The sequence below is a fragment of the Anser anser genome (assembly GCF_964211835.1).
Source record: "Anser anser genome assembly, chromosome: 6".
NCBI lineage: Eukaryota > Metazoa > Chordata > Aves > Anseriformes > Anatidae > Anser > Anser anser.
This window is the reverse complement of record NC_139726.1, coordinates 19,093,159-19,114,873: the sequence shown is the minus strand read 5'-3', so window position 1 is coordinate 19,114,873 and position 21,715 is coordinate 19,093,159. Positions and strand designations below refer to the sequence as shown.

The 21,715-nt window shown below is 36.8% G+C and overlaps 1 protein-coding gene across 6 annotated transcripts in view; it reads left to right on the top strand.

Annotated features, from left to right (window-relative positions):
* The window catches only part of GRB14 (growth factor receptor bound protein 14), a 66,182-nt gene that overhangs the window by 33,322 nt on the left and 11,145 nt on the right, over positions 1–21,715 (top strand). For all 6 annotated transcript variants that reach the window (XM_083840849.1, XM_083840852.1, XM_083840854.1 and 3 more), the window contains 7 exons: positions 5,393–5,549; positions 11,111–11,232; positions 13,128–13,202; positions 19,383–19,520; positions 20,592–20,702; positions 20,893–20,988; positions 21,546–21,626. In XM_083840849.1, the coding sequence (XP_083696975.1) occupies positions 5,393–5,549; positions 11,111–11,232; positions 13,128–13,202; positions 19,383–19,520; positions 20,592–20,702; positions 20,893–20,988; positions 21,546–21,626 (780 nt within the window). The remainder of the gene's footprint in view (positions 1–5,392; positions 5,550–11,110; positions 11,233–13,127; positions 13,203–19,382; positions 19,521–20,591; positions 20,703–20,892; positions 20,989–21,545; positions 21,627–21,715) is intronic.

Sequence of the window (21,715 nt, the reverse complement as noted above, 5' to 3'; positions counted from 1 at the left end):
TTTAAAGGTGCTGGTCATCCATTGATTTCATGGCCATACAGTTGCAATGAAAATCTTGTAACTCAGGTTATTTGATGTAGGCACCTAAATATGGACTCCATGTTCTCCACGCTTCTTTTTCTGTTGGATCTACCTGGATTTTTTTCACAAGTCAGGACTTAGTTTGAAATATAAAACTGCTCAGTGCAGGGTATGGTCTTTCCATATGTTTGTGTCATTTCTGCAGATTGGAACTTCCAGAACAGATGGCTTGAAAATTCTGAAGAATCAGAGACTTGGACACCCTCTCTTAAAAATCTGTGGAACACATTATTTAATTATTGTAGTGGAGATGATGGTTGAGAGTGGAAGGAGACTTGAGAAAGCTGAGTCCAGCTTTCTCTTGCTCCTCCCACACTGATTACCTTATATGCTCTTTTACTTATACCCCTTTTCTTTAAGCAGTTTCTGATTTTTTTTTCTCCTTCTAATTATTTCCTGCTTTGATAGTGTCTCCTTTCTCTCTTCTATGTTAAATCCTGTTACATTTTTCAACACTGATTTTACATTCTGAGTTAAGATGATGAGTGAAATAGAAACAAAAATGTATTTTATTTTGAAACAACATTTCTTAGCAATAGAATTTTTGGAGGAGTAAAGGTGAATTGCATGTGCTTTTGGGTTCTTGGTTGATTTTTTAATATATTGAAAAATGGAAAGAGAATGGGTAGGAAAGCTGTACCTCCTTGCCAGGTCCCATAGGCAATGAAAATGATTGATGCTTGTCCTGCTCAATCTTGTGCTTTCCTCTTTTAAGAAGATCTTGGAGTTGCTGATTTCTTACTTCTGGTGGCTTAAATGGAAGCTATTGAGATGTTTCTTCTGGCCTTGGGAATAGCTAAAATCTGTGTATTTATGAGTTAGACAGGAAAGAAGATTTGAGCACAATGGAGGCAACTTTTTTTTTTTTCTCTCCTAACAGTCTTCTAATAAATATAGTCAAGGCAAAATACATGGCTGGCTATAGGACAAAGCTTGAGACTATATGGTAATGAAAATGAATGATAGCTTGTTCTCAACTATCATATCTTTTCTTATGTGATACTTTTGAGAAAAAAATTAGGGAAAAAATGAGAGATAGGATGACTGATCAGACTAATGCACAGTGATAACTGCTAATAAAAGTAAAGAAGTGGTCACTCAAGCATTCTCATCCCTATAAGAGGTCAACAAAATTGCATCTTTAGCATAATCCTGCCACCCTTTAACTCTTAGAGCATCCTCTACTTCTGGCAAGAGAAGTATCTATTGCATCGTATTTGCAATGAAACAATGGAAAGCTGACTTGATTTTTTTTTTTTTGTTTCACTCCCCATGGAAAAAAATATGTTCCCAGCAAATCCTACGCTAGACGTTGCTTCAAACATACAGCAGAAAGTGCGGACAGAGCAACTTTTTCTAATTAAAATCCCCTCAAAGGTCATTCTAACTGATGAGATTTACTCCATCACATTCAATTCATTAAACTAAAACTGTAACAAAAGTTCAGAAGGGTCTATTAGGTGACTGCCTGTCTGCTGTCTCCTGCTGTATTTGAATCTCTTGCAAGGAAGAGAAAAAGGGCACAGCATTTGTATTTTATAAAGTAGCATGTAATAGCTATGAGCTGGGGTGATCAGTTGTCGTAGACTTGCACAGGATTTATTTCCCTATACTGAGAAAGTCAGGTGAGAGAACTCTCAGAGTACAGACACTTTTTTTTCTCCTGTTGCTGTTGTGTTGTATTGTTTTGTTTTAGTTGTGCTGCTGTAGTCCAAGGCCACCTTCAAGGCTTCCGTCTCCCCAAGTTGAATGGCCGCAGGCAGCTCATTATCATGGCTTGTGTTGCTGTCTTCAGCATTTTAAAATGTCTTTTCCTATTTCTTCAGCAATAAGAGTCTAGTCATCTGCACCCCGTGTCTTAACCCTTTTTAAAAGAGTTTCTCTAAAAATCATCCATCAAGAGCCTCAACATGGGCTGTACGTGATCTTGCTGTAAAACAAGCAGAACACCTCACTTGATGAGCAGCTGAAGAAAACTGTAGTTGCTAGTGCTAGTTTGTGCTCACAGTGTCCCTAGCTGATGTGGATCCTCATCCTGGCTTTATTGGAAGCATGTGGAGAAATGCTAGGAAAGTCACTTTAATCTTCTCTGTATCTTTCACCCTTCCATAATGTCACTTTTCTTTCTGGCACTTAAGACTGTAAAATTTTTTAGATCAGCCTGATACAGACATATCAAAGAGGCTAATGAAGCTGTCTGCCCTTTAGTACTGCCCAGAGTAGGACATGTTTTAAGGTCATGGGATGCTGTTTTGTCTACTCAACTGTACAGCCTACCACCCCATTCACAGTGCACCCTGCCAGACAGCTCTTATTTTTGTCTTTGAATTTTTTTAAACACTTCATGGATTGAAATACTTCATGCCAGTTTATCCTGAACTGCAAACCATCATTTGTGTGGACTGGAGTAAGGGTTTAGGTTGTGTATGGAACAAGACCAAGCTGCCAGCAGACTCTGTTGTTACCAGTCTAACTTGTTTAACACTGGGAATGCTGCTAAAGCATATAAATCTTGTAAAACCAACAAGAGCTATCTGCCACAGTTGTTTTGCCAGTATTGATCCTTAATTTAATATTGATGTAGTCTTTTTGCCTTTTCTATTGAAGGTAAGTACTTGGCTGTAGCTAGGCCTGTGGAGACTATGGATTAACTTTCTCTGAGGCCTGCCTGTTTTCTCTAGAAGACTCTGCTTTGAGGATGTTGATTCATGAGCAGAGATATTTTCACAACTTCAGAAGTGGGATTTAATGTTTGCTTTATCCTGTAGATTAGTGTTGTTGCAAGGGTGGTTGAACCTCATGTGGAACTCCTGAGCTGAAATATTAAAGCAAATCATCATGGACTTCATGATGATTTGATATGCTGGGCCAAAGTTTGAAACAGAACTGTTGTGGTTCCATAAAGAAAAGCAAATTTATTTATTTATTTATTTTTTGAGAGGAGTATGGCCACCAGCGTGTTCTAATATGTAAGTGGTTTTCAAATGGAGTCTGCTTTTCTTGTTCAGATGTTAGGATAGCATGGGTGAGACGGCCTGATTTTTTTTAATTATTTTTAAATTTATTTTTGGATTTCTGCCATTAGTTGGAGGGAAGCAGGTGTCAGGATGTACAGTTGGAACTCGCAGCTGACTTGCCTACCAACTTTGGCACAAAACAGAGAAGGAGCTGCTGTAACAAGTTGAGACAACAATCTGTGGCTGATTGTTCCTTAGATGCTTGAAACGAGCATTAGTTTACTAAGGTAGTATTAGAGGCCTGACTTAAAATTATCATAGAATCATTAAGGTTGGAAAAGACCTTCAAGATCATCTGGTCCAACCATCACCCTACTACCAATGTCACCCACTAAACCATGTCCCTCAGCACCAGATCCAACCTTTCCTTAAACACCCCCAGGGACGGTGACTCTATCACTTCCCTGGACAACCTGTTCCAATGTTTGACTACTCTTTCTGAGAAGAAATGTCTCCTGATTTCTGACCTAAACCTCCCTTGGCACAACTTGAGGCCATTCCCTCTAGTCCTCTCACTAGTTATCTGTGAGAAGAAGCCTACCCCCAGCTCCCCACAGCTTCCTTTCAGGTAGTTGTAGAGAGCAATAAGGTCTCCCCTGAGCCTCCTCTTCTCCAGACTAAACAATCCCAGTTCCCTCAGCCGCTCCTCACAGGACTTGTGTTCCCAGCCCTTCACCAGCTTCGTAGCCCTTCTCTGGACATGTTCCAGGGCCTTGGTGACCTTCTTGTAGTGAGGGGCCTAAAACTAAACACAGTACTCGAGGTGTGGCCTCACTAGAGCAGAATACACGCGCATGTTCATCTTTAAAGAACTTGTGTCTTGATGTTTAATCAAGGGTTTACAATGGTAACTAATGGTAATGGTATGTTTAATGTTGTATCAAATCTTCTATTCTTAATTCACATATTTACCTGAATGTTTGTATTTATAATAAAATCTCATACATCTGTATTGTTTTAGGGATTATGTCACTATTCCAAAATACATGACAACAAATAAGAGTTGATCCTGATGTCAGGAGCCTCAATATTTTTCATTTTTTGAGTTTTGTCTATTTTAAAAATACTTTGTTTTTAAAAAAATACTCTTTAAAAAGAAATAAAAGGAAAAAATGTAACAATACTGAGTTTCTGGACTGTTGTGAAGAATTTAAAATCATTTTGTTTTTTAAAAAGCAAAACAACAAAAAAAACCACCACACCCTTTTTGGTGACTTAAATGGGATTAGTCCCTGTGCAAAGCTTGTGACAATAGGGCACTAGTGAATTGTGTCTATTCCTTCGAACTTGCCGATTAGTCTGATTCACTCTTCTGCAGAGAAACAAAACAAATATCTAAATTGACATGTCTTCTTTCCAGCAGTCTGTATGCAATAAGACTTCCTTGTTCTTTTGGTTTGAAACTAAGCATAAGCAGGTGTAGCCCACGATGCACCTCTTCAAGAACTTAGTGGGCACCCAATTCTTCAGGACTCTAAAATGTGTACCAATATTGAAAAATTTTAAATTTCATTAAGAAGTCATAGTCAAAATGACAGACATGTCATGAAAGTTTGTATTGCCTCCTTCCCTTGACCCCACCAAACACCCTTAAGAGAATGAAGTAATTTAGAAAAACTACTGAGATAAAACGATAAAAATTGTCTATTTCTGGTTTTTGCATATATGCCTTTTAGGACATTTTATTTGTTTTCCTGGTCTTCATATGATGGTAACTCTTTCCTGTATTGATGGTTTTGTTTCTGCATGTGTGTATATATGTGTTTTTTAAAATAAATAAATAAATAAAACTCATAGCTCCAGTTCTTGCCAGTGAAAACTTGCAGTAGCTCTGTAGCATCCCTTATTTCTATTATCTACACAATTGTGAGCATCTTGAATCCAAATGCTGTTCTTTGAACTAACTCTGGCTTTATTCTTTCTACAGCTCTGCATTCACAGAATCTTTAAGTTTCACCATTTATCCTCTGTGATTTCTTCTTTAGCTTATATAAGAATGTGCAGTTAATTTACCTATCCATTACAACATTTTTTTAAAGCGGACAGACCAGTCTATATCGTGTCTTGTGATAAGGGATGTCCAGTCATCAAATTTAGTAGTGAATATACTTTGTTCAACTGTTTTGTTCTCAATAACAATTACACACTCAATTGCACTAGAATCAGCTGTCTTTAGTACTGCATCTTATGTTTATAGCTTCTGGTCTCAGTCATGAATGACACTGAGAAAAGAACATACTTGGATTAACTGAGTATTAAGTTCATGGGTATTTCAGCGCTTTTATTTATTGCAGGTAATTAAAGTTTATAGTGAAGATGATACTAGCAAAGCTTTGGAAGTCCCAACTGATATAACAGCCAGGGATGTATGTCAGCTGTTGATACTGAAGAACCACTATATTGATGACCACAACTGGACTCTGTTTGAGCACCTTACTCACACAGGTTTAGGTAAGACATTCTATACAACAGTATGGCAGTAAATAAGGTGTATTTTCATTTAAAGGTATAATTCTAATACGCTTAGAAATAAAGTAATGGGTAATGGGAGAGTGTGTGTGAATTTGTTTGGAGGGGATTGTTTCTGTTTCTCTCTCCTTTTTTTTTTTTATTTCTTTGATAGCATGCCAGTAAAGTAAATTTTGTCACAATACATTTGTCTTGTGCTGCTTCATCTGTACCTGGAAGAGTGATTTGGAAGACACTGACTATTAAGATTCTCTCTGCAAATTCTTCCTTTCTCTTCCTTGCTTTTCTTTGGCAGTTCTTCCTCTTCCACTGGTATTTCCTGCTTATCTCTAGTAAGAATTGGGATATTTTCATTGCAAATAAAATCATTGTTATCCCCAACACACCTGAGTGAAATCTTTGACATCAAGGACAGAAAGTGGTTACATAGTGCTGTCCTTTCTGGACAACAGAACTCAATCTTCAGAAACAACATCGGAGTAGGCTATCAGTATTTTCCTTCAATGCAGTCAGTTTGGCTAGATTTATTGTGATGTTGGGACAGGACTTCTTAAGTGAAACAAACCCACTCTTTTAAACTTTCAGTTATGAATCAAAGAACTTGCATTGAAGTACTTTTATGCTTAGTATTTTAAGTTGCTGGAAATAAAACTCTTTAAACTCCTTCCACACCATCAGAATTTCCGTAAGAAAATAAAAAACAAATGAACAAAAAGCAAGCAAATAAGACCTCTATGTGTATTATACAGTTATGCAGTTTAAAGAACTAATCTGTGGTTTCAGATTATGACTATAATTTTAATTTATGGTCTCTATATCTTGTAATAACATAGACGTGATTTTGCAGCACATTAAGAAAAGTTAAATACGTGGAGAAAGGGGATGTTTGCAAAGGAACACAGGAAAGCCTGCACTCAACAAAAGATGAGTTCAGAGGCCTGGGTGAGGGTGTAGTATTAAATCGGTACTCTAATCAGACAATCATGCCTGCTTTTACAGCACTACTTTTCAGTATTTTGTTTATTTTTGATTGGGAATTACATCAAAAAAATCTAACAAGACTAATGACATAAAAATACATGTTTTGAATTTCATATCACTCAAAATTTCCATATTATTCTTAAACTTTGCCACTGTGATGGAGTTACCAAAGCTAGTAGTTCTTCTGCAACCTTAAGGGAAGTTTCAGCTAGTGCAAGGTAATGTTGTTTGAGACAGAAGTTTAGGGCGGGTTTCCTGCATTGTAAAATATATAGAAAATTCCTTGGATGCCCTAATTTTCAGAAGAGATTGTACTGCTACCTGGTAACTGCAGTATTTACTGTTCAAAATAAAAATGCATAAATAAATGTTAAAAATATGTTTAAAAGCTATTAAAAAAAAAATCCCTCTCTGAGTATGTATCAGGGGATCTGAACTTGTACATTTATGTAAAATAAACTTGACTGTGAATCTCAACCTGTATTATGTTTAACAGCCATATTTTAAAGATGAACTACAAAAGCTGGAACTGTTTTTTTGCCCTTTTCTGCTCCTTTATCCTATGAAGACAACCACAAATGTTTCGCAATTTTTTTTCTTGCTTTGTAACATTTCAAAGGTATTTATAACCTTTTGCACTGAATGTATCAGTTGTAAGATGCTTCTAGCTCAGAGTAAGGTCAGAGTTAAATCTGGGTCGAGACTGTAAATGACTGACTGCTACAGAAGAGGAGGTATAAAAATGGCTTTAGACAAGACTACTGTATAAACAGTAGAAGTGTTTTCTGTAATTTATAATGTGGCTGGTGTTTAAGTAGCGTAATAAGTACTGAAGAATTCACTTTTGACAAACTATGCCAGAATCATAGTGGTGTTGTTTCTCCTGGTTTATTTGTCAAATAGCGTGTTTGCTTCTGTCTGAAGGTTTTAGTGGAAGATTTCCGTATCAAATCATCAGTGAAGTTGCTTTTCCTATGATTATGAAATTCTCGAAATGGCTGGTGTGCCGGTCGGAAGACCTGCGTTCACCGTGCAATCTTCTGAGTGGTCCGGCTGCTTTGGGCATAATTTTAGAAAAAAATGAATTGCTCATTTTCAAAAATTATTTCCTAGATCATGAGGATGGGAATTCAACGTTACTAGCCAAAGAAAGGAGCAACTTGAGATATCTTTGTTACTTTTTTGTAGTACTGAATAATTTATTTTTTATGATACTGTTTGATTGTTTTTTGTTTGAAAGGTTTGATAGTGAAAGGTTGATCTTGACTTCCATTTAGTATATTCTTAAGCACTGGATGAATAGCATGAACAAATATTTTTCAAATGCTGACTTAGTTTTGGACTGTTTGCTATTACTGTCATATGTTATATCCGTGGAAATTTGGACAGTCTTTTTCTGCTTCCAAGCTAAATGAATGGGTATCAAGAGGAGAAATACTGTGAGCGCGTGTGTGTCTGTGTAAATTCCAGTATGACGGTGATTAATAATTCATTCATCAATTAGCGAACATTTTCTTTAATATCTAACAGCTGTCTGAATACTACTGAATTAGATATGATTGCACAAATCTCAGTGAGCTGAGCACAGCGTTCTGCTTTTAATCAAGACAGACATTAATTACATCACTGGCGCGTGCCCTCCTCGCTGTGCGAGGTGTGTCTGCCTGCCAAGGTTAAAGACAGAAGCAACAAAAGGCACCCCGCAGCCGCTGTCCGCGTATGCCTGGCTGGCCTTTCCACAGACCTGTACCTGCCTTCACCGCCCTGCCCGACGGGCGCTAGGCCTGTTCGCGTCCCGCTCCCGGGTCTGGGCCGGCGCTGCCCGGACCTGAGCGGCTGTGTGAGGGGCTGTCCCCCGGCCCCTGGCCGCTGTCCCCCGGCCCCTGGCCGCTGCCGGGCCCCGCTGCCGGGCCCCGCTGTGCCGCCGGGGGGCACCCGCGCTCCGCGCACCGCTGGCCTGCCCCGAATCTGGGCCTGGCTTGTGGCAGCGGCGGCGCTGGGAGAGGCAGCACGCCTCCTGCAGGTGTCCTTTAGTCCCGAGCTGCTGAATTCACAGAAATCCGCCGCTGTTCTCAGGTGCCCTGTGCCGCCTCAGCTCAATAGGCTTATTTTTCGAGGTTCCTCTTTGTGAGGCCTTGGGACAGGCACCTAGTTGTGTTTCAGCGTCCCATCCTGTGTTCGCTGCCTGCGTTCCTCTGGGCAGCCCGTCGGAAGGCTGCCTGGGGCTGCGGCCTGAGGAATCACACAAAGCACTATCTGTGCAGCAGGGCTGGGCAAGAACCTTTCTGTTTTGTTCATTTTTTTTTTTTTTCCTTTTTTTTTATTCCCACTGGGTGGCTAGAGAGGAGGCTATTTAAAATGTGGCCTGTCATGCTCTCCAATATTAAATCTTTTTTCGTGTGCTTTATGTACTTCCCATAGTTAGGAAGACTTTGTTTTGGGCTGTAGCAGGTGGTCAGCATGTTAGAGAAAGTGGTAATAAAGAGAGGGTAGAGAGGCAGGAGGGAACTCTCGAGTCTAGCTGGAAGAGGAAAAAAATGATCTAACTAAACCAAAGCGCAGCTTTCTCATGGCAACACACAGTAATTTGATTCTAGGACTGTGTTCTGGGGTGTACTAACCGAGTGCTTCAGTTCCTTCAAGAAAATAAGTTGAATCAATTGTGAAAGATTCTCTAATATGACACCTTAAAAATAAAGAAGTATCAACATCCTTACCCATCCATTGGGGTGATGCAGAATGCCTTATTTTTGTACCAAGAAGTAACTCTTGAGGAAATGGTATTTTCCTAAATGTCACAATGCCAAGCTTGCAAGAGGTTTAAATGTCATCCCAGAGGAGAGGTTTCTCTGAAAGGAAGAAAAAAATGCTGTTTTTGAGTAAGAGCTTCAGTTCTTTATTGTCTCTCCTCCTGCAACTGACAAATGTATATTTTGGAGTAGAGCAGTCTGTCCAAGCCTTTAAAATACCTGGTTTTATTTCAGTATTTTGGGGGTATTTTCTGTTTTCTAAATTACTCTGTTTTTTATTTGCATTATTTGATCTGTTTACAAAATGTAAATTTCATGAAGCATCTTTACATTCTGTCTTTTGGGCTTAAAACTCAGTTAAATCCAATAGAAGTTTAACTTTCCAATACTTGATCTGTAGATCATATGAGCACTTTGTCTTCTGCTAGTCATGAGCTTGATATTTTCATATTGGGATGAAATTTAGCTGTATGAGTGTATTGTTTCTAAACTTGCTAGCTGGAAACTTCCTGAAGAAGCTTGTAGATTTGCAGGCTACAGTAAGGCTGTTATCCACCAGACTTCTCAGTGTGGAAATATGAAGCAGTGACTGGTGAAAGAGGTGGCAAAAGAAGATTGATAACAGGATGTTGTTGTTCTAAAGAGGCTTTTATTATCTCTAGTTTGGGAGATTCTTATATTCTTTATATTCTTTTCATAAATCCCTTATGATAATGCAGTGAAGTCTGGGAAACATGATCAGAAAATTGTGTGAGTTACATGTTTTTTATATTATATTTTAATTGCATTTTCCATTTGACAACATGATAAAGATTGGATGTTAAAACTCCATAATTGGCAGGGAGACATATATTTAGATCTTAAACCGGCCCTATGAGTAGTCCTACTGCATTACTCAGAGTATGCATCTCTTAAACATGCACAACACATCTACAGGAAAATTCTTAAATTCTTTCCCAAAAATACATTTAATATTGCTTGGCAATTGAAAAGTTCTTTCAAGAATCTATTCTACAGAAGCAATATAAAGTAGTACGAATACTGATTCTGACCTCCACTGCTGTATTCCCCATAACTGAGTTCTTCATCTTGTCTTCCCTTCCCCTTTACCTATTGCAAAACCAATCTGCACATTAGGGCTCACTTTGTAGGCTTTTGGTTTGTTTTGTTTTTAGTTTTTCATGGCTTTTACTGTTTCTTTTGCATATGTTAGTGCTACAGCTGCTAACGTTCTCAGTATCTCTGGCTTGTGCAAAAGCGTTAAAACGCTGAAACGCCCTATGTTCATCTGCAGTTTTAGAAATGCTTCAAAAGACAGCAGGGTCCAGGGGAGAAGGCAGCTTTCCCATGTTGTGGACGGCTTACAATTTATGAATGCTTCATTAGAGAAGGGGGTGTCAGGAAGACATTCCAGACACCCTAGGCAAGGTGAGTAGAGATGAGTTGTTGAGGTGGTGTGCTTCCTGCTGCACCATGCATCACAAGGCAGGAACTGCCTGTGGCTTCTGTTGCATGGAGCATGTGGATTTGGTCATGTAACAGAGCTGCCCCTGTTTAAAAAAGCAACCAACCAAAACAAAGTAAAAGAAAAACTACATGAACTACCTCAGACATTAAAGTTGAGCCCATTTCAACTGGGGTGGAACAGTAACTTGGTGTAACATGCACCTGATTAATGGGCTGTGCTCAGATTGCTTGCTTAATGTTTTATAACATACGTAATTTTAATTATCTGACCTCTACATCTTCGTGTTTGACAGTTTTTGTTCTTAGGTGCAGATTATGTGCTGTCTTTTGTTGTTGTTTTTACAGGAAGAGCTATAGAAGACCATGAATTAGTGATGGAAGTCCAGTCAAACTGGGGAATGCAAGAGGAAAACAAATTGTATTTTAGAAAATATTATGCCAAATATGAATTTTTCAAAAATCCTGTGGTAAGTCATAGCATTATATCTGTGAAGTGGTGCATTTGTTGGTGCTGCAAAATAGTCTTTTTTGTTACACTCAGGCAGAGTGTAAAGCTGTTAGTGTAATGCGAGTCAAAAGGAATAACTAGGAGGAAGTTTATGGGACCAAGAAATATATTGCAGCGCTTGTATATGGTGGCCAGTAACTTTGTTGTAATTGTGAAGTATCAGTATTCTTACTTTTTTTGTGAGGATGAGGGAAGAAGAGAGAGACATGGATTTAATTTTCTTGAAATTTACATGTTGACCTATAACAAAATGAGAATTATTTGAAGTTAAGTTTCCATTAAGTGACAACAAAATATAAAATGAAGCAGTACAAGGAGAAGCATCTGTAGCAAAGATGATTTTATTGTTAAAGTGAAAATTGAATGTTATGGTCTAGCACTGACCAATGGCAGCTTCTCAGAGCTGCAGCTAAATGACAACTGACACAAAAGGCCATGAGCAGCCATAACCTATTAGGAGTAAGTGAAAGTGAAGTCAAAGTTAGCATATGTAAGGATTGGAAAGGGAGCAGAGACAACTTGTAAGTCAAGGATGCTGCCAAAGGTTAACACTGCTGATTCAGAACTTGCCTGATGGCAAAGACCATAGAAGTAGTACTGGCTCAGCAGGAGAAAATTACCATCTGGTTACTCACATGCATGGTGTATTTGGATAACTCCTAATACTGTCTGTTACAAGGCCAGCTTGTTTCAGATGTCAAAGGGAGAAATAGAAATGAATGAGGACTTGAAAGGTGAAAAGTGGAAGGGAACTCAAATTATCTGCCTGTGAAAAGGATGAAAATGTAAATATTAAGACACCACAAGATGTAAGAGATTTGAGGGCATTTTCCTTTTCCAAATGTGTTTCTCTGGACAAACTGTAAATTCCCCTGTCATTAGAGATACTACTGCACTAGTGAAAAATTCTGAGCTTGAGAAGCTTTCAAAAAGTAAGTGTATGTGTATTGGTTATCTAGTGAGTGGAACCAGCTGTGGAGCATGGCAGGCATGCAGCTGTGAATAGCTCCAACAGCTGTGCCTAATCAAAGCCCGTACCATTCCTGTTGAGTTATTCTTCTGGGTACTGTCGTAATGGTGTAGCAAGAATGCTTTATTAGAAATGTGTTAATATGAATTAACCCTACCAATTTATTTACATTTTATTAATTTTATTAACAATTTTATTAAAAATGAAGGTCAGTAGACATTGGGTGGTAAGGGAATATTAGCTTCAAAACTGTCCAAACCTTGAGGAAACTTAACTCTTGGTTGGTTCATACGGTCATGACTATATTGAACTCACCAGCTGCAGGTCTGTGTCATAAATCACCCCTGGAGCTTTTCTTGATGATAAAATTGACACTTTAAATGTGGACTTTTTAACCACCCCATATTGATGTTGTCACATTTTAGTGTTGATTCATATTTATATCATTCAGAATAGCCAATTCAGAAAAACAAACAAAAAACCTGAAAGTACGTGTTCTCTATTAATGGGAGTTATGAAATATTTTACTGAGTTTCCTTTGTAATGAAGACAATAGAAAACAATGTATTTTCCAGCATGTTGGTGTATATCCTCCCTACTTTGTAGCATATTGAAGCCCCAGGCAAGTCGTACTTGTCAACGGTGATAGACGTTACTACTAGAAAAATAACACTAAGGGCCAGGTATTGCAATATGACTAGCACTGCTGTATGAAATCCTCTTGCTTACAGATACTGTTGATGTTTTTCTAAGTTTTTCAGCAAGTAATATATAGGATGTTACAAATTTAGGAAGGATATTACATCCGTTTTCTACATCCTAAAGAGATAAGATGTTTAATAATTATTTTTACAGAACTTTGATAGAAATTATTGTCATTGCAGAGCTTTTTCCCAGATCATATGTTATCTTTTCCAAATGAGACCAATGCAGCTGTAAGCCACTCTGGGATATTACAGGTATGTAATCTTTGAAAGAAGATGAGCCAATAAAGTGTGGAATTCCCAATTGTCTGTATTTGTGTGAGCATAGTGCTTTGTCACTGTCAGATCTGTTGGTAGTTTTTGTGTAAAACAAAATATGTTTAATAACTTCTTTTTCTTATGAAATATAGAGTATCCCTTCTAGTCAGTTATTACGTGACTACTGTTGAATGTGCCATTTGCCAAAGAGTGCAAAAATGGCCAAAAAGGCAGTAAAAATGTTTAATACCTGTATTTCAGGTGAAACTGTTTCCTTAAAAAAGTGTAGTGCTGAATTAATTAGCCCATACTTTGCAGCAGCACAACAGTAGAATACCGAGGAACTGGTAATGTGATAGAAATAGATATAAAAAGAGTTAAATTGTTGAACTTAATGAGTAGGAAATTTAGACTGACTAGTATGATTTGTTAGTGTGAAGGCTACTGTAGCCTTCCAAAAAAAAATGGTAGGTCACTCAGTGTTAGTCATCTTTTAAGTAGACACAAGATTTTAATTTACAGTGGGAATAATTTCACAGAATGACCGTATCAGGGATCATCATCTTACTTCTCAAAGAGGGGAAAAATGAGTAATAAAGGTGGAAACATACACATCACTCTTGTTTGCTTGTCACTAGGAAATTTAATTAATAGAAGAACTTTCACTGGTCTTAAGACAACAACCCTATGTGTGAGTTTTGGGTTTAAAGAATGATTGGAAAGGCAACATAATAACACAAGATATTTTAAGGTAGAACCAAAGGTAATATGGTAATTAAAAAATATTTTTTTCTGTATCCATATAATAAATTCTACCTTAACATTCACCAGAAAATGAAAAACATTAAAGAACTAAATTTCAAAGCATTCTTCCATATCAAGTAGTTATATCCTTATTGATATTGATAAGAGGGGATGCTAGTAAGGATCTTACAATTACCCTCAAATGTTGTTTAAAAAAAAAAAAAGGTTCCAAATTAAGTGTAGTTGACACACAATGGATACTATAAATCGTTTTTAGAAACCTAAATCATTTTTTCTAGCTTCAAAACATGCTGCACATCTATAGAAAATTGGTTCACTTTTGCTACCTACATGGAGTACAGGTTATGCAGCTTAATGCAAGCATTTAATTTAGTCATCAAATCTTGTCCCCTTTGTTGTTAAAACTTAATTTATTTTGCTTGCAAACAATCTCATAGTTTGAGTAAGTATTTTTTTAAATGAAACTGTTTGCCATATACAGTCGCATAGAATCTCCTTTTGTCCTGGGAATAGAATATGAGATACGGGGAACATGGGCAAAGCTTGTGGGTCAGATTAAGAATAATTCAAAATATATAATGTTAAATCCAGTTTTCTTAGCTTGAAAAAATTGTTATGAAATCTACTTTGTTGCTATTTGATGTTGTATTGTCTGTTTGATTGTATTTGGTCTAATAAAACTTAGTGGACACAAAATACGGAATACCCTCTTGGATTTTGCAGCTGCCACGCACATTTCAGCAGAAGCTGTTCAGTAGATTGTTTACAGTGTGTTGCTGTTTCCTTGGAAACTTTCATTAAGACAAGTTAATGGGCTTGCGTTATTATTTGCGATGTGCTTGGTCAGGTATCAAGAGAGACATTAATTTTAACAACTCAATGCTTACAAATGATTAAAAAATAACTTCGATACTTTTATAGCTTTTTGTGGATTGACCTGTAAGCAAGTAAAATGTTTTTCAAGTATGGTTTTCTTGACTTTCAATGAAAGTGCAAGAGTAAGTATTTCTGCCTGATGACTTTAAATCAGAGCATCTAAATAGTCTTAAAAACAAGCAAAAAGTTTGCCTGTCCTTTCTATTTCGCATGTGTAAGTAAAATCACAAGGTCTGAAATATGCCAAATATCTATGTGTACCAAAGACAGGGATTCAATCTTTGCCATGACAATCTTTAACTTAAAAAAAAAAAAAAAAAAAGTAAAGAAGTGTCTCGTTATGCTGATTGGCGTGTGACTATTCTGAGACACAACACTCTATGCACATGTCTAGTAGTAGTCAGTATGGATAATTTGAAACTGGCTTTAGGTTATTTTTGCAAATCGGATGCCTTAAAAAAATTGTAGTATATAGATTTTAATCTGAGGCCTTTCTCATAGCAATAAAATACCCTATTATTTTTAAATATATATATAATATTTTTTTTTTGAGAATTAGTAACTCTCACAAGAGGGTAACAAATTCCTTCACTTAGTTTAATGAGATGTGAAACTTGCTGAATTTAATTTTAAATGAGGCTTGCGACTTGTTTAAAATGTGGCCTGCTTATTGGAGTAACTTTTATTTTGGGTTAATTGATGTATGCATTAGCTCCTTTTATATTCTTATTCAAGATGGCATTCCCAATGAATAGACTGCAAAACATCGTGTTGACAGGACTGACTCCTTCTGAGTTAGCAGGTGAACTCCTAGCCTCACTGAAGTCAAAGAATTTATTCTAAAATTACTGTAAAGGATTAAAATTTTTTTCTTAAATTTCTTTCATTTTCTTTTTGATTGAAAATAACGTTTCTTCAATTTTGGAGTTTTTTTAATCTCTAATTTGGATCAGACTTTTTTTCCACTATGCAAGTTGTCAATCACTTTAAATGCAAAAATGACACATCCTCAGTTTAGACAATAGACATTACTTGGGCTGTTATGCTTTTTTCTGGTTTTACTGTAAGAATAGACCTATTCCATGCCATCTTGGTTGTTCAATAGATGCGATTGACACAATTCTGTAGGTAGACTTGAAGTTCAGAATTCAAATCTTGCGTTGACCAATTTGGCTGCTTCGTTCTAACAGCTTTTTACATATAATGTGAGAACATTAGAAAATTATAGAGAGCACCTGTCCAAGCCATCTTCCAGAGCAATGAAAAAACAACCCTTTCACCTAATGTAGAATGTATTAGAGAAAGTAACATTAGTATTTCCTGAACAAATATAAAACATAAATGTTGTATATGGAAAAATGAAGGTAAAAACAGATAAGATTATGAAGACACATGCTCAGAATTTGGGGAAATGTGGAATTACTGATATAATCTTTCCCTTCTGCCCTTTCCTCTTATTCCTTTCTTCATTGTCATCTTCTTCTCCTTGCTCCATATTTTTAGTTGTTCCATTCTGTGTCTTCGTAGATTTAAGATTCAGTCATCAAATTCAAACTTGATTCACAGAGTCTTAGGAAAATAAGATTCCCTAATTTAAATCTCAAAATTGTGTGTACCTGCTCAAGAAGCATTCACCTCAGCAAATGTTGTCCTTTTCCCCCAGTACAGCCATTCTTTCAATGAAACTGTTGAAGGCATTATGAATGCCTTCAGTGCCTGAAAGCAGACAAATAAGTTGTGTAGCTTTCAATCTTTATTTTGTTCAAGTGACATCTAGTATTTCTGAATTTTTTACTATTCATCTGAGACCGTGGAATGTCCTTTCTCTTCCATTTTTTTCTTGTTGACTCCCCTCCCTCAACAACAACAAAAAAACTTTTTTTTTTGTTCAAGTTGGTTTTAAGTTGGTTGATTTTACAGCAAATCAAATCATAATCTGGCCCATGTTGCTGTCATATATTAATGTCTGAAAGATGGTGACATTTGATAGACCCTACATATCAAGTTGTATATTTCACTGCATGAGGGTGCAAACTTATTTCTGCATACTGTGTGATCAGTAATCACTGTCTTCATCATATCATCATGTAACTGTCCACAGTTCTTCCACCTATATGAAGGACTTTTCTTATTTTTGTCCTATTTTGATTGCCTTCTCTCTAAACAGGGATCAGCATAAACAGGGATCCTTTTCCCCCATAATAAACTTCAATCTTGCACATACTTCCATTTAAAAAAAAAATCAAAAAACTTTCTTTTCTACTCTATTTAGTTTTATGTATTTATTAAAGACATTCACTTCTCAGATCTTTTTACTGCTTATTTTTTGGGATATTTAATGGTTTTGACTTTACAAATACACAATATTTTATTTTCTCTTACAATCCTCAGCTGTCTTGGAAGGGAAAAGGTGGATCTAGGATAGCTTTTTTCCTAGAGTTATTGCTACTTTAGATGAATTGATAGCATGGATACAATAGTGGCTGTTGAAGCTGAGCTTTGTATTGTTCCTCCACTTTGGCCTGCTGAGTAAGAAATGTGACTGTTTCATGATTATGCTTCTGATCGGAAGCTCTTAGGGAATCCTAGGGAAGAGCTTGTGCAGGCTAGGAGCCAGGCACTCATTTCATTTTTGGCAGAGAGAATACAGCATAAAGAGATGCTTTTTTTTGGTTTTACATACATCAACTGTCTTAGATTATCCTAAATTTCCATTTGACTTCGGTTTTGCTGTAAAAGTACTTTTCAGTGCAGGCTATATATTCACCATCAGTGAACCTGTTAATATGTGGCAAATGGGAAGATTATCAGGAACAGCTACCCGGACCTGTCTGCTTCAGTGTGGCTGAGAAAGCTTGAACTGCATTTGTACGTGGTACAAATGGTGTACAGGTACATGGTGTACCTGGTCTTACTGTAATTTACTATTCAGGTGAATAGCATTGAAGCTCTCTTAATGCATTCTCAGTTGTGGGCTAGATTTTCTGGGTGCTCGTCTGTCAAATGAAACCTGTCTTTGTTACTGCATTGTTAACAGATGAATTTAATCAGCTTGGGACGGTCTACATGTGGTGCTGTCATGCATCTGACTGCAAGGTAGGAAAACAATAAAAGTGAAAGTAACCTTGTTTATCTTGGTTGGAGTCCATTATTTAGTGGCTTAAGACCTTGGTATACTTCCAAAATCACATTCACTTCATCATTTTGCTGCAGTCCAGTGCCAGCCAGTCTGCCTCTTGCCCAGGAATCTGTTGCTTTGTGTCCTCAGCTCAGATGTTCTTGAAGTGCCAACAGAGAGGAGGAAAACACAGCGATGAAAGCTGCAGAAATCAGCAAGAAAACCCCTTCTTCCCTACCATATATGAGCCTAGATAGTTTTTAAGGTACTGCAGGCCAGTCTGAGGCAAGGTTCCTTGGAGAGCTTAGTAGTAACTTGGATTCTTTTTGCATATATGGAAATTGAAGAATTCTAGGTTAGTATGTTTAGATATGAGTCATAGTTCTGGGTAGTTCTGTTGAAAGAAGAGGAATAGAAATGAATATGTTACATGGACATAGAATGCAGTTAACGTGGTTGGCAGATTTTAGTAGGTGCTTTTGCAGTCCTAATAAAACTGTACTTGGTCTTAGCAAGACAACAGCTGTGTTGCACTCTGATAATGTCTGGTTGAAAAGGCTAAAACAGAAGTTATTTAGTATCTTGAGCAGAGAGAATTGCATTAGTTAGCTCCTCTCAGTGCATCAGTTAACTTTGTTGTCTGTCTGTATCATTCTGCCTTTCCTATGGTTTGGGGGTGGAAGGGGTGCAAACTATTTTTTGGTTCTGGAGGCAAAATATCTGATCCCTCTGAGAACTTTAAAGCCCTTTTTCCTTGCTTCTAATGCAGCTTTATTCAGATAAACACGCTCTACCCCATGACCTTGAGCACAGGCGGCAAATACTTGGTGGCTGGCCCAGCCTCTACTCTGCTCCATTCAACTGAAGCACCCACTTAAGGACTACTTTAGGTCCTGACACCTTTTTTCCCTCCTCTTCTGAAAATAGCAATATTCTCCAGACCTGTGTGATTTTGTGATTTAGATTTTGTGATTTGTTTGATTGAATTTTAATTCAGATCCGTTCCTTTTTCTGGTTTGTAATGGGCAGGGGAAGGTGAGAAGAGATGTCATTTTTTATCTTTTCCTTCTGTTGGTAGCATTGATTTGCAGTTGTATAAAAATAGGGTCTGAGGCATGGGATCAGAACTTCTTACACTGGTGTTGTTGCTGAAGTCAACATTGCATAACTAATGCTCTCATTTCAAACCATATGTTCCGTATAAATATGTAACTTGCCTTGCATACCTTGGAGTTATGTAACATTCTGTATGCCTTAAATCAGAGGTATTCTAATGGGATTCGATGCAATAACTGAACTACTGTGATATGATAGTGAATTTAGGGGTATATTCCCCTTAGTCTTGTCTGAATATCTTAATGAAACAGAAAGGTGGTTTCAGATAAAAAGAAAAATGCATGTCTGATATTTTCTTTCAGATGTTCCTAAGCTCCAGCACATATCCTGAGATTCATGGTTATTTGCATGCAAAGGAACAGGGGAAAAAATCATGGAAAAAACTGTTCTTTCTTTTGAGAAGATCTGGTCTTTATTTTTCCACTAAAGGTACATCTAAGGTAAGGCAAAACAAACAAACAAACAACAATAAAGGAGGAGGAGAGAATTATAAAGTTAGAACAAATGTATACATATTTATCATTTGCTGTAATATTAACTGAAATTTGAATTTTATCTTACAGTGATAAGGGAAAATAATTTCCATTTATAATAGATAAAATATATATATAGAGAGAGATATAAAATTGGGAAAGCATTGTATCAGGAAAAACTAGCTTCTTTTTGCCTGTTAACTTTTACTTCAGTCTGGTTCGCATTTTTTTTCAATTGGTTAACAGGGTATCTTTTAAAAATAGTTAAAATTCTGAAATAGATGCTCTGAAAGATGGGCACAATGCTTCAATATGTAAATTATACAAGAGCATATGTATAAAAAGATTTTATTGGAAGATTTTTAGAGTTCTTGAATTCTGTCACTGTTTTTCATTCTGCTAGTTCAAATTTTTGTCGGTACTTAAACCTGACTGTGTTAAACAGGATACATTAGAGATATGACACCTTTTATGTAAGCCGCTTAAACACATGCTTTTCATTCTTTTGAATTTTCCATTAGATGCCAGAGTACTCATTGAGATGCTTTTGCATCCTTCAACAAATATATTTATTTTTCTTCCTTGACCTAATTCATTGGGGAGGATGGAGGTAATGGTTAGAAATACTACTGGACAGTAATTATTACAGTTTATTTTATTTTATTTTATTTTTTCAAATTCTGAAAGTATATTTTATTTTGATGCTTGAAAACTATACTGCACTCAAAATTTCTGACTACTGCTCTTATTGCATCTTGAATGTAATGGATGTTTTCACAGAAATCATATCACTTGTACTTTTTTTTTTTTTTTCCTCTCTGGAAGAGTGAACTCTGACTGGTTTGAGGTGTTTTTCCTCTGCATTAGGAAGTGAATTTTGCATTGCCTCTTTCTAGATTTCTTGAGACAACGTCACAGTTAAAACGGAGATATAAGATTGTATTTTGGGTTAGAATAACTAGTATGCCACTCTGAGTTTCTTATCTAGAGAGGCTAGCTAAAAATAGTCTAACTGTATTACATTGCTCTTCTTTTTAGGAGCCAAGGCATCTGCAGTTTTTCTGTGAATTCAGCAATAGTGATATGTACATGTCTTTGACAGGCAAAAAGATTTGTGGAGCACCAACAAACTATGGATTCTGCTTTAAGGTACAAGCTTATCATTCTGATACATATTAAAGCAAGCCACAGTTTTTAGGTAAGCTTAAATTTCTTTAAGGTTTTTGAAAACAATGTTCAGCTGTCTGTTATAAAATAGGAGAATTAGTGGCTTTTATTTCAACAGGTATTATCTTCAAGATATGCATTAATGCTAAAAAAATGTGCTGTGGCCTTCTAGCCTAACAAATCAGGAGGAACCAGAGACCTGAAACAGCTCTGTGCAGATGATGAGCAAAGTAGGACCTGTTGGATGACAGCAATTAGGTTGCTTAAGGTAATTTTTCTGTGTGGAGTTAACTTACTGCTTAAGTTTACTATGTGAAATTCTGATCTTGTGAATTAGAGAAGTAACATAATTCCAGGTTCCCATGCAATAGCAGTATCAATTTTGTACAATGAAAGCTGAACATTCATCCCAACAGGGACAGACTAAATTGCTGGAATCATTTTAGGGGATGGGATGATGTCTCGATGAAGTCCTGCAAACATTTAAACTTAAGATTAAGCATGTGTAACCTGGCTGAATTTAGTGAGACTGTTGGTGATGTTAAACAAAACTACAAGAATACACAAGATGGGAACTTTTAAAATATTTTAAAAAAGTGTCTGTGACAAAACAGGCACATGTCAGTCAGTGTATTAAATAGTCAGAATTTAATGCAGAGTATACATTTAGAAAGGCAACAGCAATGCCATTGTTGTGTGTTTCCTTATCCTACCAGCATTTGTCCCTGTTTTTTAATGATTAAAAAAAAAAAAAGGCAAGTAAGAAAGGTTTATTGACTTAGGTTTATAGTTTAAAATACTAACCATGTTATTTTCTGGTTTTAGTATGGGATGCAGCTGTATCAGAATTACATGCAACCATATCAAGGTAGAAGTGGCTGCAGCCCTTTGAATATAACACCCATGGTATGTCCCACAGTAGGTCCATGAATAAATACTTTTGTTTCTGCCATCATGCTATTTTTAAGTGACTTGTGTCAGTTACACTACTGACC